General features: G+C 50.8%; 2 protein-coding genes and 1 long non-coding RNA gene across 3 annotated transcripts in view; 1 reads left to right on the forward strand and 2 right to left on the reverse strand.

The window, feature by feature from the left end:
* The window catches only part of LOC137464133 (class I histocompatibility antigen, F10 alpha chain-like), a 372,308-nt gene that overhangs the window by 24,719 nt on the left and 321,547 nt on the right, over positions 1–26,042 (forward strand). The window lies entirely within an intron of this gene.
* Positions 10,947–14,199, reverse strand: LOC137464185 (zinc finger protein 239-like). The gene is made up of 4 exons (XM_068175502.1): positions 13,706–14,199; positions 13,319–13,397; positions 11,121–11,551; positions 10,947–11,075 (listed from the first exon to the last, which is right to left on the reverse strand). Exons 1-4 carry the CDS (start codon positions 13,793–13,795, stop codon positions 10,947–10,949), a joined length of 729 nt encoding a protein of 242 aa, XP_068031603.1. The 5' UTR covers positions 13,796–14,199.
* Positions 15,741–25,315, reverse strand: LOC137464120 (uncharacterized). The gene is made up of 2 exons (XR_010994070.1): positions 25,270–25,315; positions 15,741–16,258 (listed from the first exon to the last, which is right to left on the reverse strand). It is a non-coding gene; the product is annotated as an uncharacterized lncRNA (long non-coding RNA).

Here is a 26,042-nt window from a genome sequence, read left to right on the forward strand (position 1 = left end):
GCCGTGTTGTAGCTGGACGTGTCCACTTGCTAGGAACCCACAAGGGATCTGTAGGTGTGGATACACACGTATGACCTCTACCCATATAATTTACAGGTGCTGGTCCTGACCACATCTCTGTAGCAGGATGTCTATATATTACAGTTATTGATTTTTCTGCACCATTTTTTTTTGCAAGTGTCCCATGTACAAATGCAGGGGGCATATCATGAACACCAAATATACAAAGATGATTTAAAGTGAATAATGCTTTTGCCAATCTCTCCTGTGGATCAGTAATTGCTTTAAATTTTGCATGGTATTGTTTTAAAGTTTAATTTGCCCTTTCTACAATGGCTTGACCTGTAGGAGAGTGTGGTATACCTGTAACATGCTTAACACCCCATAATTGCAGAAAGCGATTAACCTTCTTCCCTACATATGCAGGTCCATTATCTGTTTTGATAACTCCAGGTACCCCTAAAATAGCAAAACACAGTGCTAAATGTTGGATGACATGAACTGCTTTTTATCCAGCTTGTGGGGAAGCCCAAATGAAATGACTGTAAGTGTCAATAACTACATGGACATAATGTAAACGCCCAAATTCAGCTACGTGAGTCACATCCATTTGCCACAATTCATTAGGGCCTAAACCTCGAGGATTTACCCCCAGGCCGAGACCCAGTCCATTGTGATGACTGCAGTCTGGACATGTTCTGACAATTCCTCAGGCTGCTTCCATTGTAATATCAAAGCAACGCAGTAGTCCTTTTGCATTTTGATGAAACGAGGCATGGGCATTGTGTGCTTTTGTGAAATTGTCCATAGGCACAGTTATTGACATCAGTCTATCAGCACGAGCATTACCTTCCCCTAATCCTTCCACCAGCTTATGACTTCTGATGTGAAAAATAGCATATGGAGGAGATCTTTGTCATATTGCAGACTGCAACTGTGCGAAAAGTGCATTCAAGTGCTGATTTTGCACTTCTCGCAACAGAGCATCCTCAATACACAGCGTTACCCCAACTGCATACAAAGAATCAGATACAAAATTTATAGGATCATGCACCCATCTACAAAAAGCACACAGAATAGCTGAAAGTTCCAATGTCTGTAGAGTATCTGATTCCTGACCCTCTATTATGACATGATTCCATTGCCTCTGTTCATTCCAGGTGAGAGCAGCTTTTCGAGATTTGCAACCTGCATCTCTAAATACAGTAACAGCAGTAATCAACGGTGTTTCACTATATTTTGGCCATAACAGCCAATTTTGTCAGGAGACTCAGCGCAGAATAGGTGATGACAGTGGTGACAATTGAATTTCAGCATTAGAGTCTAAAATGCTAGCTTGTAATTCAGGACAGTGTTGTAAAAACCAGTCTAAATCAGCCTGTTTTATCGGAACAAAAATTCTTTGTGGCTCTTCCCCTGTAATCTGTACCACGCGTTTCCGGCCTTTCCTAATCAAGAGTCCGAGCGCCTCCACGCATGGTTGAATAGAATTGCAAGGCGGTAAAGGTCCAAACACCCATTCTAACACCTTTGTATCTTCCTGTTTTCCTCCTTTGTTTTTTAACTGCTGAGTGACAGCACCCATAAGGTGTTTTGGATGAGACAGAACAGTAATGTCTATAGGTAAGTCAGGATTTTTTATGATCAACAACTCTCTGGGCCACAGTATCAGCAATATTTGCCACAACTGCACGCTGCCTATCAGTCAATTGAATAGGTGCAGCAGGATCTGTACCTTTTAGCAATGGTCTTAATTCATCAAGTTCATAATTTGAAATACCAACAACTGGACGGAGCCACTGAATGTCACCCATTAATCGCTACATATCATACAGTGTGCATATCAAGTTGCAGGGCAACCTTTTGTGGCGGAATGTGCATATCAGAAATTACCCAGCCCAAATATTTCCAGGGTGCTGAACGCTGAATTTTCATTGGGGCAACACATAAATTGTGATTATGCAGCTGTGTGAAAATAAAGGCCTCTTGCTGAACAGTAAATGGAGCTTCCTGTGCAAACAAGATATCGTCCATATAATGATATATCATCATATCAGGACAAGCAGTTCGAATGGGCAGTAAGGCAGCATCCACAAACAGTTGACACAGAGTAGGACTGTTGCGCATCCCTTGAGGAAGGGTCACCCATTCATACCAGCAATTATAGGAAAAAGTGACCAAGAGGTAGGCCAACAATCCTTGCTGATGATAGTGATGTCTGTTCCAGTATCGAGGAGTGCCATCAGCTGTAGCTTTTGATGACCATTCTCCAAAATAACAGGAGCTTTGGGCCGCTCCTCCATGGGAAGACAAAGAAGTGCAATACCTCCTGTAGATCCAAATCCTGTCGACCCCTGTTGTTGATGTATGGTGGTCGAGCAGTAATGTGGGCACTAGCTGAGCAATTTTACTGCCCTTAGAAATAAACAAAGGAGGATAAAATGTCACAGCAAAAATAAGAATTTCACCTGTAAAATCAGCATCAATAACACCAGGTAATACAAAAAGACCCTTCAAACCAGCAGATGATCATCCTAAAAGAAGAGCACCACAAGGTTTATCTTTGTGCATTACCAGTCCCTTGACCCCAGTAGGGATTTTTACAGGCTTTTGATCAATCAGGGTAATGTTTATTGTGGTTGCCAGGTCCAGGCCAAGGCTCCCTCTTGTGGCTGGCTGGAGAGAGCTGGCTGGTTGCAGTTGTCTGGAGCATTCCATACGGGAGCCGCCGTTGGGATCCTCGCACCATGGCCCTTCACGCTCCATGTCGCGTTTCCTGATCGCCTACAAACTTCAATGGAATGGGACTTCACAGAACACTTGTTACACCATACTGTCCCTTCTCTGCAGTTGCAATGAAAATGTCCCATTTTCCCACACTGGTAACACTTTATACAAGATTGTTGCTTAAACTTATTTGTCGGCTGTAACGGAGTCAGAGCAGCAAAGGCTTGTGTTTGGGCTTGCACTAAATCTTTCCCTATATCCCTGAGTGCTTCTACTAACATTGCCTGAGAACCTGCAGGAACCCTCGACATTCTTTCTAACATTTCCTCCACTGTTGCATCAATGCTCATTGTGTTAAGAATACTTCTAGTGGAGGCATTACAAATCTAAAACACACTGTCTTAATAGGGCTCCTTTCAAAAAGTCCTGTACATCAGCCAAATTGATAGCCTCAGTCACCCGATCCACAAAGGAAGTAAAAAGCTCATCTCTGCCTTGCTTAATAGACAGAGAAGAAGGAGATACTGGTTTTATCTTAACCCTGGAGAGTGCTTCTTTAGCCAATCGCATAGCAGCCTTTAATACTTCAGCCCCTACCTGTGCCTGCATTTCAATCGTAGTGAATTGCCTAATACCCATTAATTGCTCAACAGTTACCCCAAATAAAGGGTCATTCTGTTGTCATGGAGTTTCAGCAAAACGATTACATAATTCATGCAAATGAGCCTGCCACAGCATCAACTGAGACTGTGTCATAATCATTCTCATGGTACCCTTAATATCTTCTGGGAGAAGCAAACCTGAGCCCCATATGTAATTAAGCATTTGCTTTGTGGGTTCCTCATGTAGCCCACAGTCATTAACTGTGGCTCTCAATTGTGAAAGCAATTTCCAATCCACAGGATGATAACTGGCTGTTTGTCCCCCTCCTGCATTCGGTGTATAAACAACAGGAAAAGCTTGGCAATCTATGTCAGAAATAGCAGAACACATGTCATAATCCTTATTACTTATTACTTCTTTTTGGATATTTAACCAATCTATTCTGTGTATTGCTGGTAATTTTTTAGGATGTTCTTGCTTAAAAGGATTACTAGCAGATGTCACTAGAACTCTTTTGTGGCTGTTCTGAACAGTTTCATGCTGGAGCTGCTTTCTTTCACCCTCCGGAAGACTTTCACTATTTATTACTGATTGTTCATTCCCGGGGAGGGGATCTGTGGCTGACTGAGTAGGATTAAAGGCAGGATTAAGAGCAGGGGGAGCAGTAAGTTGTTTATCACTCGGTCTGTCCTTAATCTCAATAATATTTCCTACTGGAGGAATAGGATTGTAATCAACCTCTAAAGAACGCATTCCTGGTTTAACCCCTTCTAAAGAGCCCTGCATGTCAGCACATGCCTTTTATAGTGCAGACAAGCCCCGCCCTCCCACCGACTGCCAATGGGAAAGCAATGACATCATAGTGGTGAGGGGCTGAGTGTCATGGACACTTGTGATGTCACAATGAAGGGCTGGGGCCAAAATGAGAGTGCGATCTGATTGGTCAATGCAGAGGGCTTTCCTGCACTGATTGTTCCAGACGCTGATTGGTTAGATCGACGCTGAGGGTGGGGCAAGGCGGGAAGTGGGCATGGCTGACATGGGGGGAGTCCCAGCCCCATTTCTGGGGTGGCCAGTCCATAGAGAGGGGTCTTCTGGGGGTCCCTAGACTATGGGGAAGGGTCTGTGGGGTCCCAGTCCCACTTTTGAGGGGAAGCTTTGTGATTTGTGTGGGTGGCAAGCGACTCGCGGGGACAGCAAAGATCAGCCTCAGCATTTAATAAGATTTTTACCAATTTTATTTTGGAAAACACCTTACCTTTGGGGGATGCTCCGGTGGGGGTCCGCTCTCCTTCCACCTGATCCCAGCACTGTCTTCGTCGTTGCCCCGGGGGGATGCTCTGTCGGTGTCCTCCCTCCTCACCCCCGAGGATGCTCTGCCGAGGATGCTCCGCCACTCTCCGTGCTCGTTGCCCCAGGGGGATGCTCTGCCGGTGTCCTCCCTCCTCATCCTGGGGCATTCCCCGCTGCTGGCCGCCGTCCATGGCCGGAGGCGGCTCCGGGGTGCTCCAAGTTGCTGAGGATGGCCCCCACTGAGGCCATCCCTGCCCAGAGACCGGGGGGGAATGGGCAGACAAGGAGAACGGCCCTGGGGCTGGGGCAGCAGAGCTCAGAGGCACCAGCGGCTCCAGCTGGGAAATGGAGTATGGAGTGTGGAATGTGGCTGTGAAAGCAAGACAGACAAGCCCTGACCCCCTCCACTAAAAAGCTCTCTAAATTTGACATTTAAAAGGAATTAGAATTATCTGTGTACTCTGAGTTGGATGAACTGGAGAAATACCAACAAGAGATTCTCAGGAGCTCAAAACAATAAAACAGCCTTTACTGTCAACTTAAGAAAATCAGAGAAACTTTGACAAAAGGTTTAATATGACATTCAGTGAATAAAATACACTTTTCAATGCATTAACTTGGCCCATTCAACTTCACAAACTCTATGCTTGTTCAATTTTAAGTTAATCAAAATTTGCAAGAGGACAAAAATAGAAGAAATAGACACAGAAAGAGAAAGACAAATAAGATGCAGAGAAGCACACACTCAGCTACCAACTCCTGGATTCCACCATTGTTCAGATAGAAATTCCAAGTGGAGGTAGGGTCAAGATGTGTGCTTGCCTTGTGGTCAGCCTTAAATACCCCTTGGTGTTCCTGGGCCCTTCCCCCAGGTGGGACTTGGGGTCATTTGGTCACTCAGGAGCTGGGCTGGGGGCTCCAGAGGTGGCTGTGGAGCATTGCCTGTGCTGTGCCAGGGACTGGCAGACACTGCTGGGCTGGGATAGAGGCTCTGGGGGGATTGGGGTTCCAGGGCAGGGCAGGGCTGGGGTTCCAGAGCAGGGCAAGGCTGGACCTGCCCCTTCCTCCCCACACATGAAATATTTCCAGCCAACAATCTCTTCCAGTCTGTCACAACAGGCAATGTTGAAGGTGAAATCCCAATTGTGGCCATGGGCACCTGCAGAAGGACAGCTCTTTTCCATAGGAATGAAAGCCCCAGTTCTCGGTTTATTTCTGATTTCATTGCCTGGAATTTATTTGGTTTTGTTGTTGCTGTGTTTCCTTTTTTGTGCCTGAAGTGTCCAGTCAGGAGCAGAGTGACTCTTGACAAGGAACTTTGCCGTACTGTTGCTTATATTAGATCTGGTTTTTGCTGATCCCTTGCCAGGGATTTTTTCAGCGCTCTCAAGCCCTCGTTGGTAACAGGGTGAAGGAGCCCTGGCCCAGGCTCTGGCCCTGGGGAACATGGGGACGCTGCCAGGGGGTCCCTGTCCCCCTGTCCCACCCCCCATGTCCCCAGCCCCCATCCCCGTGTCAGGCTCTGGGGTCGATTTCGTGGAACATCCTCTGAGGGAGGCTGCGGCACCAGGGGCGGGGGGACCCAGGGGGACAGGGGACCCCACTGTGCACGAGCAGCGTTGGACTTCTCTGGGGAAACTGGGAGGGGGGGCAGAGGGGGAGGGACCTCCCCAGTGACTTCACACAGCCCCTGTGATGTCACACAGCCCCTGTGACATCACAACCCACTCTTGGATGCCACATAGCTCCCTTGTGATGTCACAGGCCCAACTCTGCAATGTCACTCTGTGATGTCATACAGCTGTGCTGAGATGTCACAGAAGATTCTGTGATGCCAGAAATTCACCCTGTGATATCATAGTCTGTCCTATGATGTCACAAAGTCACTCTGTGACATCACAGTCTGTTCCATGATGCCATAGCCTGCTCTATGATGTTACACAGCCAACTCGGTGATGTCACAACCTACTTTCTGATGTCCCAGAGCCATTCTCTATATGACGGCAGAGTCTGCTCTATGGCCTCACATTATGATGTCACAGCCTGCTGTGCAATGTCACAAGCCCCTCAATGATGTCACAAAACCCTGCCTGTGATGTCATGCTGCCACTCTGTAATGTCACAGCACACACTTTGACCTCACAGCCTGCTCTATGATGTCATACAGCCATGCCATTATGTCACACCCTGCTCTGTGATGTCACAGAATCCACTTTATGATGCCATAGCTGCTCAATGACCTCACACAACACACTCTGTGATGTCATAGCCCAATCTGTGACCTCACACAATCCACTCTGTGCTGTCACACAGCCCCTCCCTGACATCACAGCTGCTCTGTGCCTCCGTGACACAGCCACAGAGGTGCTGCTGTGACACAGCCCCCTCTGGGACACCCCACAGCCCCTGCCAGTGCTGAGCCCCTGTGAGGTCTGTCTGTGCCCTGCTCGTGTCCCTGGGAGTCCCTGGCAGTGCCCCAGCCCTGCTGGGCTGTGCACAGGAGCTGCTCCTGGCCAGAGCTGTCTCTCTGCAGCGCTGCCCTTGCCAGGAGCTGCCTCTGGGCCAGGAGCCCGGCCCAGCTCAGCAGCACAGACACAGCACCAGGACTTTAATGACCCTCTGAGGCTTTGGTGCTGCTTGCATCAGACCTAGTCCCTCAGAATGTCCTCAAAGAACTTCTCAAAAACTCAAAGTGAGTATGAAACAGTGAAGTTCCTTTTACTTTTAAGAGATCCCTGTGAGGGGGGACAACTGAGAAAGTGTCCCCATGTTCCAGGTACAGCAGAACACTGGAGGCACTGATGACAGATGGGGACAAGCGAGGGAAAGGTGTCTCTGGTGCTGAGCAAACCTGGATGTGTCTCTAGGAATGCAAAGGGCAAAGGCCTGAGCCCCAGCCCCTGCAAGGCAGATCCTGTCCCTCCCTCATTGCTCAGGGCTCTTCCCGGGATGGGCACTGGGATGTGGGGATGTGCCATGCCAAGGGCAGGCCCATGGGGCGGCCCTGCCAGGCTGCTGAGCAGGGACAAGGAGGCAATGAGGCCCCAGGGCTGCAAGGGTCACTTGTCCCCTCGTGGCCTCAGGCCCAGGGCCAGCAGCCATGGCCAAAGTGCTGCACAGGTTGGCTCTGTCAGGGCCTTGCAGCTGCTGCACATCCCTGTGCCCTCTGCAGCCCAGGCTGTCCTACGGTGTCCCTGCCCTGGCCTCTGTCCCTGCAGGCTGTCGTCATCCCCCGGCTGCCCCACCTCGCTGGCCCCTTCCTTTGCTGACAGCTCTGCCTCCTGCCTGCCCCTGCCTGGCCACACAAAGCCTTGGGCTGCTCCAGGCTCCTTCTGGGGACATGCTGCACCACAGCCATGCCCTGGGAGGGAAATTCCTTTCTCCTCATCTCCAGTCTGGGCCTCCCCACCTGTCCTTGGTGCCATTATTTATTTCTCTCGGTGTTTTATGCAATGAAGAAAAACTCCATCATGTGTGAAACCACCCTTCAATCCCTCCCAGGCTAATCCTTTGTTCTGTGACAGAACAAAGGTCAGTGTCTCTAAACAGAATAAAGGTGGATTTACATTTGTTAGAACGGATATTTTACAATTATGAGAGTGGCACAAAACTGCAAATGTTTTTCCAGTGGGTGCCCCATCCCAGGAATTGTCCAGGAGCAGGAGGTTTGCGCAATCTCACATAATCTGTTGGGTGCCCTCACAACGCTTCTCGCCAGAATGTCTGCTGAGGGCAACCAGGCTGCTGCAGTGGCAGTGACCTCACAGCCATCACCATGGCAGCCCTGTCCCCTGGGCCTGGCTCTCCCCTTTCCTCTGCCCCTGCCTTGTCTCTGCTGGCATGAAGAGTTTTGTCATTTATATCTTGTCCCCAAGGTGCTGGGGCCAATGGCTTCCCAGTCAGGGTCCTGGAGCAGAAGTGGCTTTTCAGAGCCCAGCCAGAAATGAGCCCTGATGCAGCAGCTCTGCAGTGGTGGCCACCAGGCTGGCTTGGTGGGAGGCTTCTGGCCATGCCCTGCAAGCAGCTGCTGCTACCAAGGTGCCTTTGGTGCCTCAGGCTCTCCCTGGCACAGCTCCCAGCACGGCACTCTGCCCTTGTGCCCGAGGCCTTCCCTGTGCTGGGGCTGGCCTGGGGCTTTTCCTGCAGTGGGACCTGTCCTGCTCATGGCACAGGAAAGGCAGTTCCTGCTGGAGCAGGAGGCTCTGCCTGCAATGGGCTCAAACCACTCCAGCAAGGCCCTGCTTACTTCAAAATTGCTTCCAAGAGCACTCTATTCTAATAATTTTTATAGCTCCTATACTGCGGAGTAAATAACTCTGGTTAAGATCTTTCTTCTAATCATGATCAGAATCAATCAGAGCTATATTTATATAAATATATCTGGTATTCCATCGTTAATCCTGTGGGATAAATTGCATTAAGGTTCAATTCCACCTGTCCAATATTTTACACCTTTGATAAAGTTTGGAGCTGGGATTGGATCCAGCCACTCCCAGTCTCCTCTCTCAGAAGAAATTTTAGAAGTCTAAGCATCCTGCAGAGGTTTTAGGATCCATGGTGGCTGCTGGGTGTCATTTCTCCACCTCATGACTCAGCAGGAGTTTCTCCAATAGAGAAATAAAGCTTTTGCCTGAAGCTCCCACTCTGCCCATGACAGGAACCCCTGTGAGTGTCTGTGACATCCCGGCTCTTTGGCAGCCTGGGGACTCCTGGGATGTCACCGTGGAGCCCCCATGAGTGCCTGTGACAGATCGGTGCCTTTGCAGCCCAAGGTCCCCTGGGATGTCACCATGGGATGGCTGTGACAGCCTCTGACCACAGGCCCTTTACCATCCCCAGAAAATCCCGGGAGGGCTCTGTGGAGCCCCTGTCTCTGCCTGTGACATTCCAGCTCTTGAGCAGCCTGGAGACTCTTGGAAAGTCCCCATGGAACCCCTCTGAGTGCCTGTGACAAATCTGATCCTTAGTGGGCAAACATCACCAGGAATCACTGTTGCTATGGTCAGTTTCCATGGAAACCATCACCACCCCGTGTTGCTATGGTCAGTTTCCATGGCAACCATCACCAGCTCCTGTTACTATGGTCAGTTTCCATGGCAACCATCACCACCCCTGTTGCCATGGTCAGTTTCCATGGCAACGATCACCAGCCCCTGTTGCTATGGTCAGTTTCCATGGCAACCATCACCAACCCCTGTTGCTATGGTCAGTCTCTCGGCAGCTCCATGGAGACCCCATGCCAGGGGTGGTTGCCATGGACACCAGCTCAGGCCTTGAGCCAGAGCCCATTGCCATGACAACCATTTGCCATCCCATCCCCAGGGTCATGGGATCCCAGAACCACAGAGCTGGCAGGGACCCATCAGGATCTTCGAGCCCAACTGGTGGCCCTGCACAGGACACCCCAACAATGCCAGCCTGGTCCTGGCAGCGGTGTCCAAACGCTGCTGGAGCTCAGAGAGCCCTGGAGCTGTGACCCTACCCTGGGGAGCCTGGGCAGTGCCCCAGCACCCAGCAGCCTCTGGGCAAAAACCTTTTCCTGAGATCCAACCTCAGCCTGCCCCGACTCAGCTGCAGCTGCTCCCTCCAGTTCTGTCCCTGGGCACCAGAGTGAAGAGGTTCCCACAGCCCCAGCCAGGGACCCGCTCCCAAGGCTGTTGCCGTGGCCACCAGGGCTGGCACCAGCTGGGATGCTCGGTTTCCATGGGCTGGGGTTTAGGAATGGGACTCTCCAATTTCCTGCTCCCGCTAAAACCGCACTGCTGCTCGCTGCCCTCCCAACTCCCATGGAAAGCACAAAAGGCAAAGATCTCGGGCTGGGATGAGAACAATTTACTGGGAACAGCAACGAGACAAGGAACAAACAGGAATAGAAACAATATTGATAACAAAAGGGCTAAGAAAAATTATTTATAGGGAAAACTACACCACCACTGACTGGCTATTCCCAGCCACGTATTTCCTCCTGCCTGGAAAGGACACCCTTCTCCTTGGAGGGGGAGAGAGAGAGTCCCTGTCCTGCCCCTGGCAATGACCTGAGGTGATAGTGAATATAATGACAGGGCCATGGCCAGACCCTCATGTTCTTCAATCCCACATCAAGTCATTGGGAGGGGTGGTAGAAGGTACAGGTGTCTTTCCAGCACGGATCACAGGGAACATGGATCACCACGGCTCTTCCCAACGTGGTTTCTCCCATGGGAGTTGAAGCTGGAGCAGTGCATGAAGCTCCTCCTGCAGTTGGGGCACTCGCAGGGCTTCCCTCATGGGTGCCTCTGTTGGTGTTTGATCAAGTGAGAGCTCTGGGTGAAGCTCTTCCCACACTAGGGACCCTTGTAGGGCATCTCTCTGGTGTGGATGCACCAGTGGATGACGAGGGTGGAGTTGTGCTTGAAGCCCTTCCAGCAGTCGGGGCAGCGGAAGGGCCTCTCCTCTGTGTGAATCCGCTGGTGCTGGAGGAGATGGGAGCTGGTCTGGAACCTCTTCTGACACTGGGCACAGTCATAGGGCCTCTCCCCAGTGTGGATGTGTTGGTGGAGGCTGGAGCTGCAGCTGAAGCCCTTCCCACAATCCCCACATTCGTAGGCCCATTTCCTGGTGTGGATCATCTGGTGGCAGAGCAGGTTGTTGCTCCGCCTGAAGCTCTTCCCACACTCCAAGCACTTGTAGGGCTTCTCCCCATGGTGAACCTGCTCATGGACAACCAGCTCTGAGCTCTGGCTGAAGCTATGCCCACCTTCCAGGTACAGGGTGGGTCTCTCCTCCTCAGAGCACCCTGTGCTGGGTTTGCAGCCCCTCCTCCTGTGGGATCTCCAGGGTTTTTCCTCCTTATTGGATTTCTGTGCCCTGGAGCCACTCAAAACAGCCTCTTCCACAAGGTTCTGCACTGGGGATTTGTCCTCCCTGGTCTCCATCCTCATCTCCCTGTCTGGGGGAGGAAGGACAAGGAGAGGTTGGGATTTGCCTCTGTGCCAGCAGCGGCCCAGGTGGGCTGGCAGCTGGGCCCCAGGGGCTGGGACAGGGCTGGCAGGGCTGGCATGGCCTCCGGCAAGCCCAGGGCAGGCCAGGGGTGGTGCTTGTGCCACTACAACCCAGGGCTCCCTCTGGGAACCGTGCCCCTGAGCGGGGCCATCCAGCCCAGCCCCAGCCTGGCATCAGGGGACACACTCTGCCTGTGGGCAGGGCGTGGGAATCATCTGCCTCTCTTGCTCCTGGGGCTCCATCTTCATCCAAGGACCATGGACTGCTCCTCATCCTTCCCATCGACTTCCATGTTCTCAATGTTGTCCTCCACATCAATGTCCATGTCCTCGATGTTGTCCTCCATGTCGACTTCCACATCCTCAGCAGTCTCTTCCATTTCCACCTCCATCATTTCTTCCCTATCCAGCACCACATCTACTTCCATCTCCTCCACGGTGTCTCTGGCAGTCTGCAAGAGGCAGCACAATCTCACGGTGGGCTTGCTGTCCCACACCATCCATTCCCACATGGCTGCAGCCTGCCCAAGCAGGGTGCCCCCCTCCCTGGAATGGCACTGTACCTCCACTGGGGCAGCAGTGCCCATCCTGCTGGGATTGGCTCCAGAGCAGGCGGCAGGCAAAGCCCAGGCAGCAGCAACAGCTCAGCACTGACGGGCAGAGTGAAGGGCGAGTGAGAACTGGCCACTGGCAGCAGGTGAAGTGTCTGCTGTGCTCATTTCCACCTCCTGGACCTTCCAAATGGAACACTCTGGGAGCTGTGATGTCACAGAAGTTTCAGGGCCACTCCACACGGAGAGATGGGGATCATAGAATGGTCAAATCCTTGAATGGTTTGGCTTGGAAGGGCCCCTAAGGATCATCTGGTTTCAATTTGAGCAACTTCCCACCACACCAGTTTGCTCTGGACCCTGTCCAACCTGGCCTTGGATGTTCCTGGGGATGGGGCATCCACAGCCCCTCTGCACTGGTCCCTGTCTCAGGGACAACCACCCTCACAGTAAAGAACTTCTTCCCATCAAATCTATTCCAACTCTTGCAGTTTGATCCCATTCCCCCTTGTCCTGTCACTACAGTTCCTGACAAAGAGTCCTCTCCCACTTCCCTGTAGTCCAGGCAGTTCCTGCACGGTCACACGTACGGCTGAATCTGCAGACAAGAGAGAGAGAAGCCAAGCTCCCAGATAGAGAAAATGGGGAAAGTGACACGAGAGAAGAGAGAAGAAGGAAAAGGTAGACATGGGCCCATGGCCCCCAGCATCAACACCCACAGGACCCAAAGACCCCCAACCCCCTGCCCAGCACAGCCTGCCCTGCCCCTCCAGCTGTCACCCGAATGGGGGACAGGGGCCAGTGGCCGCTGGCAGCAGCAGGGATGGGGGCAGGGTGAGGATCCCCTCGCTTGGCTTTTGTCTCTTGAACAAGCTGGGCACAGGACAGTGCAAGGCAGGCTGGGAAGCAAAGCCTGGAGCCTTTGGAGGCTCCAAGCCTTAAACATCAGCCCCTGCAGCAGCCCAGATCCAGGTCCCGCAGTTCCCAAGGCTGTCATGGCCTTCAGAGCATGAAGGTGGATTTTGCATCCCTGTGGCCAGAGGGAAGGGGAAGGAGATCCCCCCCAGTGCATCCCTGGCAGGACAGCGTCGGCAGCTGGGGGCCACGCTGGGCTGGGAGATGGAGCAGGAGAGAGGGGGAAAGGGGCAGTGACTTTCTCCTCACCTGCCTGGGGGTCCCTGGACATCTTCCTCTTCCTCACAGCCTCCTTCTCTATCCAGCCAAGGTTTGGGAATGAGAAAATCTGGTTCGGGGAAAACAAAGTATGGGCATATTGGGTTAGGGGGTTGCTACTGCCCAAGTCCATCTCTGAAAGTCATCGGCCATCTGGTGACCATACAAACCTTCAAAGACCAAGATTCAGTCCCGTGAAATAAACACAAATGACCAAGATTCAACAAAAACACCCAACCCCAAGTTTCCCCTCTCTGGCCTCTCCTGGAGGCCCCCCCTCTGTCTGGGTTGCTGCAGGTCAAGTTTGCATTGGTGCTCCCCCTCTCTGGGCTGCTGGGGCTCCTGGAAATCCCGCAGGTTCCCGTTCTCTGGGGTCACCAGTTTGGCATCACAGGCATCCCAGGGCTCAGCACTGTCCGGGGTCCCTGTTTCAGGGTCCTGGGGTATCCATGGATCCCCCCTGTCCATGCTCCCAACACGTCCAGGCTTCTGGAGCACGCCCAGCTCTCGTATTGCCCGTTTCTGCTCCCCCCATTGCCGGTTTCCCTGCCAGCCCTGCTGGTACCGGGCGATCCCCACGTGGTTCTGGGCTGACAGCGCAGCCCCTGGGCCGGGCAGAGCCAGCCCCAGCACGGGGGGGACCCTGCATCCTCCGCTGCCTCAGCAGCCGCGCCCAACCCCGGTCACAGAGCTCCGGCAGCCCCCGCCGCCCCCTGCCCGGAGACGCCCGCAGCCGGGGCTGCCTCTGAGCGAGGCGGCCCCCGAGCCCGGCTGCGTGGCCAGGGGGGCACGGCGAGCCCGGGGCCTCTGTGCCAGTGCTTCCCCCGCTCTCCCTCAGCCTTGGCCCGGCCCGGCCCGGCCCTCCGAGCCCCGCCAGGCCCCGCACGGCCAAGGCCGGACCGGGCCGCTCCCCTCGGAGCCCGCTGCGGACACGGCGTCGGCCCGGCCACACGGACCCGCCTGCGCCGGGGGCCCATGGGCCGCCGAGCGCTCCCCGGGCCGCCCGGGGCTCGGCCCCGAGCGCAGAGCTTTGCCCGGGGGCTCCCGGCCCGAGGGGCGGCTCCGGGCCCGGCCGGCCGCTCCCGGCTCCCACAGCCCCCTCGGGGCCGCCAGCAAAACATCCCAACAACAAATCCTCAAACCAACCACTGCCACCCTGTGCTGCTGCGCCTTCCCAGGGACCTCAACCCCGCGGCAACGGCCCCGCGCCGGGACAAAAAGCTGCTCCAGCCGAGCCCCTCGGAACCCCCACCTGCGGCTCGTCCCTGGCACACAGATCCCGGCAGCTGCCCCGCTGTCGCAGCTGCGGCTCTGGAGCAGGGAGGCTCTGCGGGACCCCCGGGCTGTGCCCCCTCCCAGGCCGTGCCCTCTCCGCATCTGCAGCCCGGGCTCTCTCGCTGCTCCCGGCTCCTGCAGAGTCCCCGCTCTCCATTCCTTGGCCCCCTGGGGTCTCCTGGGACTCCTGGAACACCCAGCAATGGAAAGGAATCGCTTTTGGTGCTCCCTAGCCAGGCTGTTATGAACAAAGTTTCCAGGTGTTCCCCAGAGAGGCGGGCAGGGCCTTCCTAGTTCCCATGGCAACACTGGAATGACTGCTGGCTACCGATATTGAAATGTTAATTAGTTAATTGCTCTGTTTGTTTTCTCTAAACTACCCAAAGGAAACCTGCCTCCCCCCCTACCACACCGACATTCTGGGACTAAGATGCAAATAAGAAAACTCCCTAGGATCATGGGAGTATTTTTGGGGGTAAAGACACCCCTAAATAAAAAACTAAACACAGTAGAGGGGGATAGACAAATGCCCTAGCCAAGGAAGAGGGGAAACACAACCAGTGATCGACTTTTGTCTGTCACCATCACCTAAGTGACCAGACTGGGGTGGGCCGGGGTGAATCGAGACGGAAGAAACAGAGAGCCCTGGTGCTACCAGGGGTAGGAGCAGGGAAGGAGCAGGGACAGCTGTTCTTCTGGATTTCAGCAAGAGACTTTACATTCCTCACCCTTTGGCCACCGGTTGTGCAGTAACAGACCCTGCATGCCTCCTTCCTTTCGGCCACCTGGAAGAGCTACAACAATGGGGGCGAGCTCCACTCGGGACCCTTGCCCAGCTGATCTTTCAGTAAAAGAGCTGAACATTAATAAACGCATTAACCCTGTTCAATTTAAGTTCACAACTGAAACTTTGTTTCTTTTGCCTCACTGCAGAGACCCCCTGGCCGTTTTCTGCACCCAGTCCCAGCCCCCAGCACTTGCTGAAGACACTCCCTGCAAATGTCCTAGAGCTGCCAGGGCCCTGTCCTTGCTGTCCCCTGCTGGGGCTGGCCATGAAAAGAGCTCCTGGGCTTGCATTTCCAGCTGCTGTGCAGCCAAAGCTGAGGGATCTGCAGCTGCCTGAATACAAAAACTGGGATATGAGCCTCTCTCCAGGGGAAATCTCCCCCTCGTGTGCCAGCCCGTGGCAATGCTGCCATTCCAGGCTGCTGCTGGGGCACTCGTGGCTCTGGCTGAGCAGCAAAGGTGACCCTGAGCCAGGAGCTTTCCTTGGCTGCAGTAAAGCCTCGGCACACAAAGCCCTTCCTGGTGCTGTGCCCTGCGCCAGGGAGGGATTGTGCCAGCAGAGCTGACCCCAAATTTCTTCTCCCAGGCAGCTTTAGGACACGCAATATGAAGAGGCCAGAGCCCACTCTCAGCTTTGCACAGTCCTCCAGAAGAATCCTGTGTGTGAAGCAGCCTGGGAACAGGGTTTAGTGTCAGGGCAGGGGAACTCAGAGCCCTTTTCTCCCCTGTGGACTGAGGCTCTGCATTTCCAATGGCCCTGTAGCTGCCAAAGGGGCCTTTTTGGCTCAGCTGAGAACAGTTCTGCTGAAAGCCTGTCCTAAACCTGCTTTTCCTGCAAATGTGCCCAATGAATTCTCATTTTTCGCTTCCCTATGTTATAAATGAGCACAAGAGGCTATCTGTGCCAATTAGTGAAATTTATTGATTACAGTATATGTATGAAAGCGGAAGCAAAACAGCGCTGGACGGCAGGGGAGTCAGCGCTACGCCAACAGCCGCGCGCTTCACTTAAGTCCGTCTCCTTTTATCCTGTCATCTTTCCGGGTACGCGTCAGTATGATCTGCGCCTGCGCCCCCTGTTGCTAGGTGGTCGTTCCTCTGCCTCTTGGTGGTCGCAGGACGAAAGCGCCTCTTCTTCCTCGCGGTTGTCCTTGAAACCTGGGGATTTTCTCAAGCACATACCATTGCAGCATAGGTCCGCCCACATGCCTTTGCGGTTACACATTTACAGAACAAACTGACCTCAGTCTGTTTCTTATCTCAGCCTGTTTCTTGAAACATTTCGGTACGAACAAAAAGGTCATTTTTTACAATTCCCCCCCCTTTTTCTTTTTAACCTTCTTTTTGTTCGTTAAAGCGGGTTAGTTCTTTCCTGCTAAGTTCTAAGTAATCTTCACCCGCCTCCCCCGTAAGGGGTTCATATTTAGTACGAATCATCAGCAAATGGGCTGCTTCTAAACGGCTCTTCACTACGGCTACTACTTTATTAAGAATACAGGGGCCAAAGGTTAACGCCAAAATCAGTAAAATTACAGGTCCTGCAATTGTGGATAAGAGAGTTGTGAGCCAAGGGGAGTGAGTAAACCAGGTCTCGTACCAGCTTTGCTGGGACTCCCTCTCTTTCTTCCTTTGCTCAATTTGCTTGCGTAGCTCTGCCATAGTATCTATTACAATACCAGTGTGATCTGCGTACATACAACATTCTTCCTGCAGGGCCACGCATAGGCCCCCTTGTTGTAAAAACAGTAGATCTAATCCCCTCCTGTTCTGTAGCACAACCTCAGATAATGATCTTACCGATTTTACCAGCCCATCTATTGCCTTCTCTATTCTGCTTAAATCCTCGTCTACTGAGATGCGCAAATTTCTCATACCTTGCTGTTGATTTACCAGGGAGGCTACTCTGGTCCCAACCCCAGCCCCCCCCAACGCTTAGCAATACAGCTACAGTGAGAACCGTCAAGGGCTCTCTTTTTACTAGGTGGTGCTCAGGAGTTATCTGATGTTCTAATACATAGTCCCTGGGGTGGTATGATATGCGGGGGACTATTAGTACTTGTATACAATAGTCCGAATTCTCATTGAAATGGTCTATGGACAAACAAGGGGTAACTCCGAGGGTGTTACATACCCACTTGGTATTGGGTGCAGGTAAAAGCCATTTGGCTGTTTTATTACCCCCTCTAATGTTGGTTGTTGTGTTGCATAAATGCTGCATATCTACAGGCACTTTTCCCACACATCTCCCTTTCCCGCTTACTTGTGCTAAGGTTACTCCTGGGGTCTTATCTTCTTTCCCTTGTTTCCACAAGCATTCTTTAGGGTTTGTTCCATTAACTCTTCTAGCTTTGGCGGAATTTCCTATGGCCTCATAAAAGGGAGGGTTTATCATATAGCAGAGCCAGCACCCCTCGGTGAGATTTGGATAGGTATGATTTAGGACAGTAAAGGTGGCTTGCATTACTTCCCACAATGCCGTATATTTTTTAGTAGGCACCTGCTGACCTGAACCAGTAGTGTTCTCAAAGGTACTCCCCGAACTTTTGTTACCACCTGAATATGTTTCATTAACGCCTAATTTTCCATTTATTGCTGGGTTCGGACCCACCGGGCTGGGATCATGGGGAATCGGCTCCTTTTTTATCTGGATTAAATTTCCCAAGTCTGTTCCCTCTTGCCAATGTCTAATTCCCCAAGTTTTTCCTACCAACCATCCCACGTCATCAGGTTGGGTGACATTGAAATAAAAATGCGTGCAGTTTCCCCAACACTGGTCAACCGTCCCTACACAACCAGGAATCCATGCCGCAGGCTTCTTACATCCGAAAGGGCCATAACTGACCTTCAAGTACTTGTCAGGTCCTCCTCCTGGGGTAAACCCAAATGCTATGGTTTCACATCCCCAATAGGCACAGTAATAATGCCCTGGGCAATGACAGTATTCCTTCCCTGGGTTTGAAGCCGGGCACATATAGAACGATGTTATATTCAAAAGCTTCCCACAAGAGGGAGCTCGGGTCATGTTGCATACTCCTGCAACAAAGTTCGGTGCCCCGGAAGAAATGATAGATTGTAGTTCATGTAGGGTGTCATGAGTCTCCCACCTGCTTAAAGTCCATTTAAAAGGTTCATGCGATTTACAAGCACAAACATGCCATCTTAAGAGCAATATAACTAACTGCAGAGCTAGGTGGAATCCTTTGTAGGATATGGTCATTGGTGACATTAGCTTCTTATTTTCCCTCAAATTCTCTCTTGTGCTATCTCTCTGTGAGCCCGGTCGGATTTCTATTATACAGGTCGACATTCTCCACTGGATAGAGGGGCATTTCTTTTCCCCACCGTGAGGTATCCCTCTGTCCTGCCTGTCAACTTGGTTGCTACAAGCTACAGGGTAAACCATCTTCTCGACAGCAGGGATATTCTTCAGGGGTTATGCCTTCCCTCTTCCACTTGTATCTTCGAGTATTCCAATTATGCTCTCTTAATTGTGGGATGTCACACCTGAGCTCTTTAAAGAGCTTCCGACACTTGACTATTACTATGTCGGTTAGGAACGGCCCCGAGGGTTCGTTGGAGTGATAGCAATGAAAGTCAGGATTTATTCCTTTTGTATAAATTTCCCACCAGGCAGGTGTACCTGCCTTTAATTCCCGGTTGGCTACTTTCCAATTTAGTACCTCCTGAGTGACTTTACGCTGCACCCTCCAGCAACGCTGACACACGCTTTTAGGAGCCCTTCCCCTCCTACAATGGGTCCACCACCGCTCGTTACAAATTTTGCAAATAAAGCATACAAATGGATAACAATTACAGTCTAGCCAACTACATTTCACTCTAATGTCGTCTTGATTGGCATGACTCTCTCCAGTCCAAGGTTCCCCTCGGTTCTCTAGTCTTACAGGCCTATAATAAGGTTGATTTGCTAAATCTTCTAAATATTTACAATAACCTGGAGCTTCGGAGTCTCCAATGAGCCACTTCTGCAAATCCCAATTGTCCCCCACCCAAAGGTCCTCAAAACCCGCAAGGTCCATCAAAGCTGTGAGTCCTCTCTCCGTAAGGTAAACTTCAAATCTCCTGGTCTCCCTTTAACTCTCCAGTCCTTCCTTTGCTGGGATCTAGGTTCGAACTGGGTAGGATCCACTGGTCCTTTAATTCGGCTGGCATGCGTCCATCCTTTTTCTGCTGTTCGGACTGCCGAATCAGTGGTAATTAGGACGAGGTATGGTCCTTCCCACTTCGGAGTAAGTGAATCGTCCCTCCAGCCTCGGACAAGGACCCAATCGCCAGGTTGTACCTGATGTAATACAAGATCTAGTGGTGGTCTTTGAGCCCACATTCCTTTTTCCCATAATTGTTGTTTATATTTCATTAGTATGCTTAAATATTTATTGATGCTTTGATCTGCAATATTCGGATTGGTATGAACTCGTTCAAGGGAATAGGGCATCCCGTATAGCATTTCAAATGGAGATACCCCCACATCAGCCCGTGGCTGAGTTCTAATATTTAACAATGCTAATGGAAGACACTTTACCCATGACATCTTAGTTTCCAATACTAGCTTAGTCAGTTGCTTTTTAATTTCCCCATTCATCCTTTCTACTCTTCCCGAACTTTGGGGGTGCCAAGGAGTGTGTTGTTCCCATCTTATACCCAGGGTGTCTGCCAGTAATTGTGTTATCTTTGAGGTGAAGTGGGGGCCTTTATCGGAGTCTATGGTCTGGGGAACTCCATATCGGGGTACTATTTCTTCTAATAAGATTCTAGTTACTGTTCGGGCTGTTTCCTTCGCCATGGGGAACGCCTCCACATAGTGGGTTAAGTGGTCTATTATAACCAAAAGATACTTTACTCTCCCCACCCGAGGAAGTTTGGTGAAATCCACCTGCAGGTGCGCAAAGGGCATCTTTGCCACCGGCCTCCCTCCCAGAGGCAATTTCCTTAAATTTCTCCTATTTACCTGCAAACAAGTTGGACACCCCCTGGTGATGTTCTTTGCCAGGTCATGAAGACCTATGGTCATATATTGAGTGGCAAAGTGGTCTACGAGCCCTTGAGCACCCCAGTGCGTTTTCTGATGCATTTTGTTGAGCATTTGTCGAGCCACTGCCTTCGGCAAGACTTCTCTACCATCATTCAATTGCCATTTTCCTGATATCTCTTTTATTCCCAACTTTTCGAACCTGTCTTGTTCTTCTCTAGTAAACACAAGCTTTTCTTGATAAGCTACTCCCAAATCTCCTGTGGCTTCCCCTGGATTTTTCTGTTTTTCCTTTCTTAAGATGAATATCTGTAGTGCAGCTCTTTTGGCCTCCTGGTCTGCTGCATTATTGCCCCTGCTCCGGTAGTCCATCCCCCGCTGATGTCCCTTAAGGTGGACTATGGCTATTCTAGTGGGGCCCCTCAAGGCTTTTAGGAGGTCCACTATTAGCCTTTGATGCACTAAGTCTTTTCCTTGTGAGTTCATTAAGCCCCTTTCTTCCCACAGTTTCCCAAATGTATGCACTATTCCATACCCATATTTAGAGTCTGTATATATAGTGCCCTCTTTGTCTTTTAGTAATTCTAGGGCTCTCAATATTGCATATAATTCACAGGCTTGGGCAGACCAGGATTTATCTAAGGCACCAGATTCAATTATTTTCAAATTCGGCCCTCCCACTATGGCCTATCCCGATTTTCTCTGGCCTTCGATTACCCTAGAGGAACCATCCACAAACAACCTCTCTCCCCCCTCCAGCTCTTCTTCTTCCAAATCGGGTCTAATTTTAGTCTGTTCTTCTATAGTGATTACACAATCATGGGACAAGGTGTCAGTTTCGGGTTCCCTGAAAAGAAACGAGGCTGGGTTTTGCAGGGAAGTGGTTTCTAAAGTGAAATTCGGGGTTTCCAGCAAAATTCCCTCATACTTAAGGAGCCTCGCATCCGATATCCATTTTTCTGCCTTCTGTTGCATTACACCCCGTATATTGTGTGGGGTCAGTACCTTCAGTGTTGCATTGAAAGTAATTTTCCTCGTTTCCTCTACCAGCATCGCGCTTCCTGCAATTATTTGCAGGCAGCCTGGCCATCCTCTACTCACAGGGTCTAAGATTTTCGATAAATATGCGATTGGCTTCCTTTTCCCTGCCCATTCTTGAGTAAGTACCCCATAAGCTACTCCATCTGCAACATTCACAAATAGAAGAAAAGGTCTGTTCAAGTCTGGAAGACTAAGAACTGGGGCATGAACCAGGGTTTCCTTTAGCTCTTGGAATTGGGATTCCTCTTCTTTTGTCCACTTAAGGTGTCCATCCTGGGTCAACTTGTGATACAAAAATTTTGCCTTTCCACTATAATTTTCAATCCATTGTCTACAATACCCAGTGAGCCCCAATATCTGCCTAATCTGTCGTTTGCTTTGTGGTAAAGGAAGGGAGAGGATCGCTTGTACCCGATCCGGGTCGATCCTTTTTTCGCCTTTCTTTAAATAATGCCCCAAGTATTTCACTTCTTCCTCTACAAACTGCAGTTTTGCTTTAGATACTTTTAGTCCTTTTAGTCCTAGGAAATTAAGTAATTTTATACTTTCCCTTCGGACCTTGTCTTCACATTTTCCTGCGATCAGCAGGTCATCCACATATTGAATCAATTTCACTTCTGGGTCTGTATTATAGTCTTGCAAAATTTGCTCCAGGGCCTGTCCAAATAAGTTCGGGGACTCGGTGAACCCTTGGGGTAATACCGTCCACCTTAATTGTTGTCACCTCCCCGTGTTGGGGTCTTCCCATTCAAAGGCAAAAAAGTCCCTACTGGCCTCATCTAGAGGACATGCCCAAAATGCATCTTTTAAATCAATAACACTATACCACTGATTTTCCGGCCCCAGATTACTTAACAGGGTATATGGGTTAGCTACCACTGGGAATCGGGCAATTGTTCGTTTATTGATTTCCCTTAAATCATGCACTAATCGATAAGACCCGTCTGCCTTTTTTACTGGCAGTATAGGGGTGTTGTAGGGGGACATACATGGTTCCAGTAATCCTTTGTCTATTAACCTCTTGACCTCAGGCTTCAAGCCTTTTCGTCCTTCTAAGGAAATGGGATATTGCTTTACTCTGACTGGAATTTCAGGGTTTTTAATTTTTACCGTAAAAGGAGTTATTGCCAATTTCCCTACTGTGTCCGGATTATACCAAACCTCCGGATTTATTTCCTTTTCATCCTCCACCCGGAGCGGACAAAGTCTTATCATCAGCTCCTTTTCTACTACCTCAATTCGGATCCCTAATTCTACAATCAAATCCCTTCCCAAAAGATTAAAATCTGTTTCAGGTACCAGTAAAAAGTTTCCCACCCCCATTTTGGTTCCTGATTCCACTATTACTTCTTTAATAACAGGTACCTCAAATGGTTCCCCTTTTGCCCCAATTACGGTAGCAGTGTGACGGGATAGCTCACAACCCGGGGGTAGAAACCGAAGGGTCGACCTTTCCGCCCCAGTATCGACCAGGAATTCCATCTCCTGGCCCTGGGGACCCACTTTTAATTTTATCAAGGGCTCTTTGTGATATCTCCGGGTCTCCATAAAATAGAGCCCCTGACTCCCCTAATCTTCTTTGAATTCCTTCTCATCTCGAATTCTAACCCTACATTCCCTCTTAAAATGTCCTCTCCTGCCACAGTAGTGACAAGTCTTCCCCTCACCCCTCCCTGGCCTATCTCTCCCTTCCATCCCCTTCGGAGGGACCCGCTTCTGTTTCTCGTCTCCTTTCCTGCTTTCACGTACCGCAGCAACCATCATTCTAACCTGTCTTTTGTGTCCTTCCTCCTCTCTCCGGACATACACTTTCTGGGCCTCCCGGAGCAGCTCAGATAGGTCTCTTTCCTGCCAGTCTTCCAATTTCTGCAACTTTTTCCTAATATCATCCCAGGATTTCGACACAAACTGCACCTTGAGAATGGCCTGTCCTGCCGGTTCACCCAACTTTAATCCTGAATAGAGTTGGAGACTCTTTCTCAATCGCTCTAGCCATTCCGTAGGTGTCTCATCCTTCTTTTGCCTATCATTAAATGCCTTATTAATATTCTGGCCCCTTGGAACCGATTCCCGAATCCCGTCGATTAAAATGGTTCGGAAATGCTGCATATTAGCCCTGTGGGCTGCATTTTGATTATCCCAGTTAGGATTCTGGAGGGGCCATTTGGTATCTGCTGGGTCATTAGCATGTCCCGGTGCGGCATCCCAAACTCTCATCCCTGCGGTTCTAATCATATTCCTCTCCTCTGCCGTAAATAGAATGTTTAAAATGGACTGCATCTCCCCCCAAGTATACATATTCGGACCCAAAAACTGATCTACTCTTTCAGCCACTCCCAGGGGGTCTTCTAGCAAACTTCCCATTTCTTTCTTGAAATCTCTGACATCTCCCGAGCTTAGGGGAACAGAGATAAACCCTATCCCCGGTTGTGGCCCTCCCATAGGCATTTCCCTTAAAGGGTACAGTCTGCCTCTCGTTTGACTGCGTGTTACTGGGCCCCCTTCCCTCCAGGAGCCAGAGGGCTGATCATCACCTGAGTCTTCTTCTCCGGATGAGGGGGGTTCATTCGGGGGAGGAGGCGCATTCGATGGAGGGGCATACGGCGGTGGGACTACTAACGAATCCTCCGCTCGTCCCTTTTTCTTATTCCTTGACTTTTCAGATAATTTATACACAAAAACTTCTGGATGCCCAACCCAGACCTGGGCATAACTCATCTCCTCTGGATTAGGAGGCTTTTTACTGGCCACCCTTAAATTCAAGAGTTGCTTTACCCAGTCCTCCGATGATCCAAATACTGGCCAGAAGACTTTCTTGGAAATCTCTTTCCCTCCCCATATTTCTACACAGTAATGTATCATTTTTGCCTTATCTTTCCCTGGAGTTCCAGGGAAGTGTTCCCAATTATTCAGCATGAACCCTAAGGGACTATCCTTAGGAATTGGGGGAAGCTTTACCCCCGCCGGGGAGGGGGATTTACTCTTTCCCTGCCCCATATCCTCCGGAGTGCCTTCAGTCACTCAACAACACAATCGCTTCCCCTGGTTCGTGACCCGGGCCCTCGCGGGCTTAGGGAAATGCACTACTAAGGGTCCTCACTCGCCTGGGGAGTCCGACTGTCAGCTCCCCTCTCACACAACTCACACACTCGCCGCACTCCGGGATCCCACCCCCGCCCGAACGGATTCCGTTTTACTCACGCGTCCTGCGTCTTCGTCCGGACTTTGTGCACAAACTTTGAAGGGGGTCTCCTGGGCCCGTTACCCTTCCTTTGCTTCCCTCTCAACGTTTTGGGTTCGTCAGTCGGGACGAAGGGGAAACCCCAAACTGGGCCCACTCAAAGGAGTGGATTTGGGGCGCCTCCCCCAGAGAGGGGTTCCCCAGGTCCACGATCCGAGTCACGGCACCAAATTGTTATAAATGAGCACAAGAGGCTATCTGTGCCAATTAGTGAAATTTATTGATTACAGTATATGTATGAAAGCGGAAGCAAAACAGCGCTGGACGGCAGGGGAGTCAGCGCTACGCCAACAGCCGCGCGCTTCACTTAAGTCCGTCTCCTTTTATCCTGTCGTCTTTCCGGGTACGCGTCAGTATGATCTGCGCCTGCGCCCCCTGTTGCTAGGTGGTCGTTCCTCTGCCTCTTGGTGGTCGCAGGACGAAAGCGCCTCTTCTTCCTCGCGGTTGTCCTTGAAACCTGGGGATTTTCTCAAGCACATACCATTGCAGCATAGGTCTGCCCACATGCCTTTGCGGTTACACATTTACAGAACAAACTGACCTCAGTCTGTTTCTTATCTCAGCCTGTTTCTTGAAACATTTCGGTACGAACAAAAAGGTCATTTTTTACACCTAGGTCTTGTGTGAGTGCAAGTGTGACAACTGAAGAATGGAAGAGGAAGAGCTCTGCTGGGGGGGGGGGGGGAGTTCTCTTTTTCTTGTTTTGAATTTTTATGGGGGTTTTTTTTTTGTTTTGTTTTGTTCAGTTTTGTTTTTGTTGGGGTTCTTTTTTTGGGTGGTGTTTTTTTTTCATTTGAGTATGCTGTGCTCATGACACCGATTAGGAGGCTACAACTGTTTATTTAGTTACTGTCCATGGAGAAGTCCCCCACAGGTAGAAAAGCTGAAGAGGCCTTCAGACACATGTGGATGCCGATCTGCAGGGGTTGCTCTTCTGCATTGGGCACCAGTCTGTAGAGAGCACTGGACTCCAGGACAGCTTGGATGGATGAGAGATCTCTGAAGTCAGGTCTTAGAAGATGTGGTTTATTATAAAGGGTGAAGGGCCCTGCTAGGAGTTGCTAGCCACAACTCGTGGCAGGCCCAGGGAGAGAGAGGGAGAGAGGGAGCGAGCGAGGGTTCCAGGTGAAGGTCCCAAGGGGAAGGTCCAAGAGAGCGTCCGGTCCTTCGGGCATACCTTATCAGGGGGCTTCAAGGTGGGCTGGAACAGGACTTGGGCCAATGGGGTCACAGATACCTGATACTTCAGGGGAGGATCACAGGTGTGGGATGAACCATACATTGGGGGTGAGACAGAGCATTCCATTTGACCTTTGGACCTATCTGTAGGTAAAGGACATTGTTTAATCAGAAGGGGGGATTGCTTTCAACCTGGCTATACTATT

Source organism: Anomalospiza imberbis, chromosome 37 (genome assembly GCF_031753505.1).
Source record: "Anomalospiza imberbis isolate Cuckoo-Finch-1a 21T00152 chromosome 37, ASM3175350v1, whole genome shotgun sequence".
In the NCBI taxonomy this organism is placed as follows: domain Eukaryota; kingdom Metazoa; phylum Chordata; class Aves; order Passeriformes; family Viduidae; genus Anomalospiza; species Anomalospiza imberbis.

Excerpts from the sequence above, each read along its gene's own strand:
- LOC137464185 (XM_068175502.1), bottom strand. The coding sequence starts at position 13,795 with ATGGACAGGGGGGATCCATGGATACCCCAGGACCCTGAAACAGGGACC. Across the intron at positions 13,398-13,705 it reads ATGCCTGTGATGCCAAACTG|ATTTTCTCATTCCCAAACCT; the intron begins GTGACCCCAGAG and ends TCCCCGAACCAG. Across the intron at positions 11,552-13,318 it reads GTCCAGGGACCCCCAGGCAG|ACAGGGAGATGAGGATGGAG; the intron begins GTGAGGAGAAAG and ends TTCCTCCCCCAG.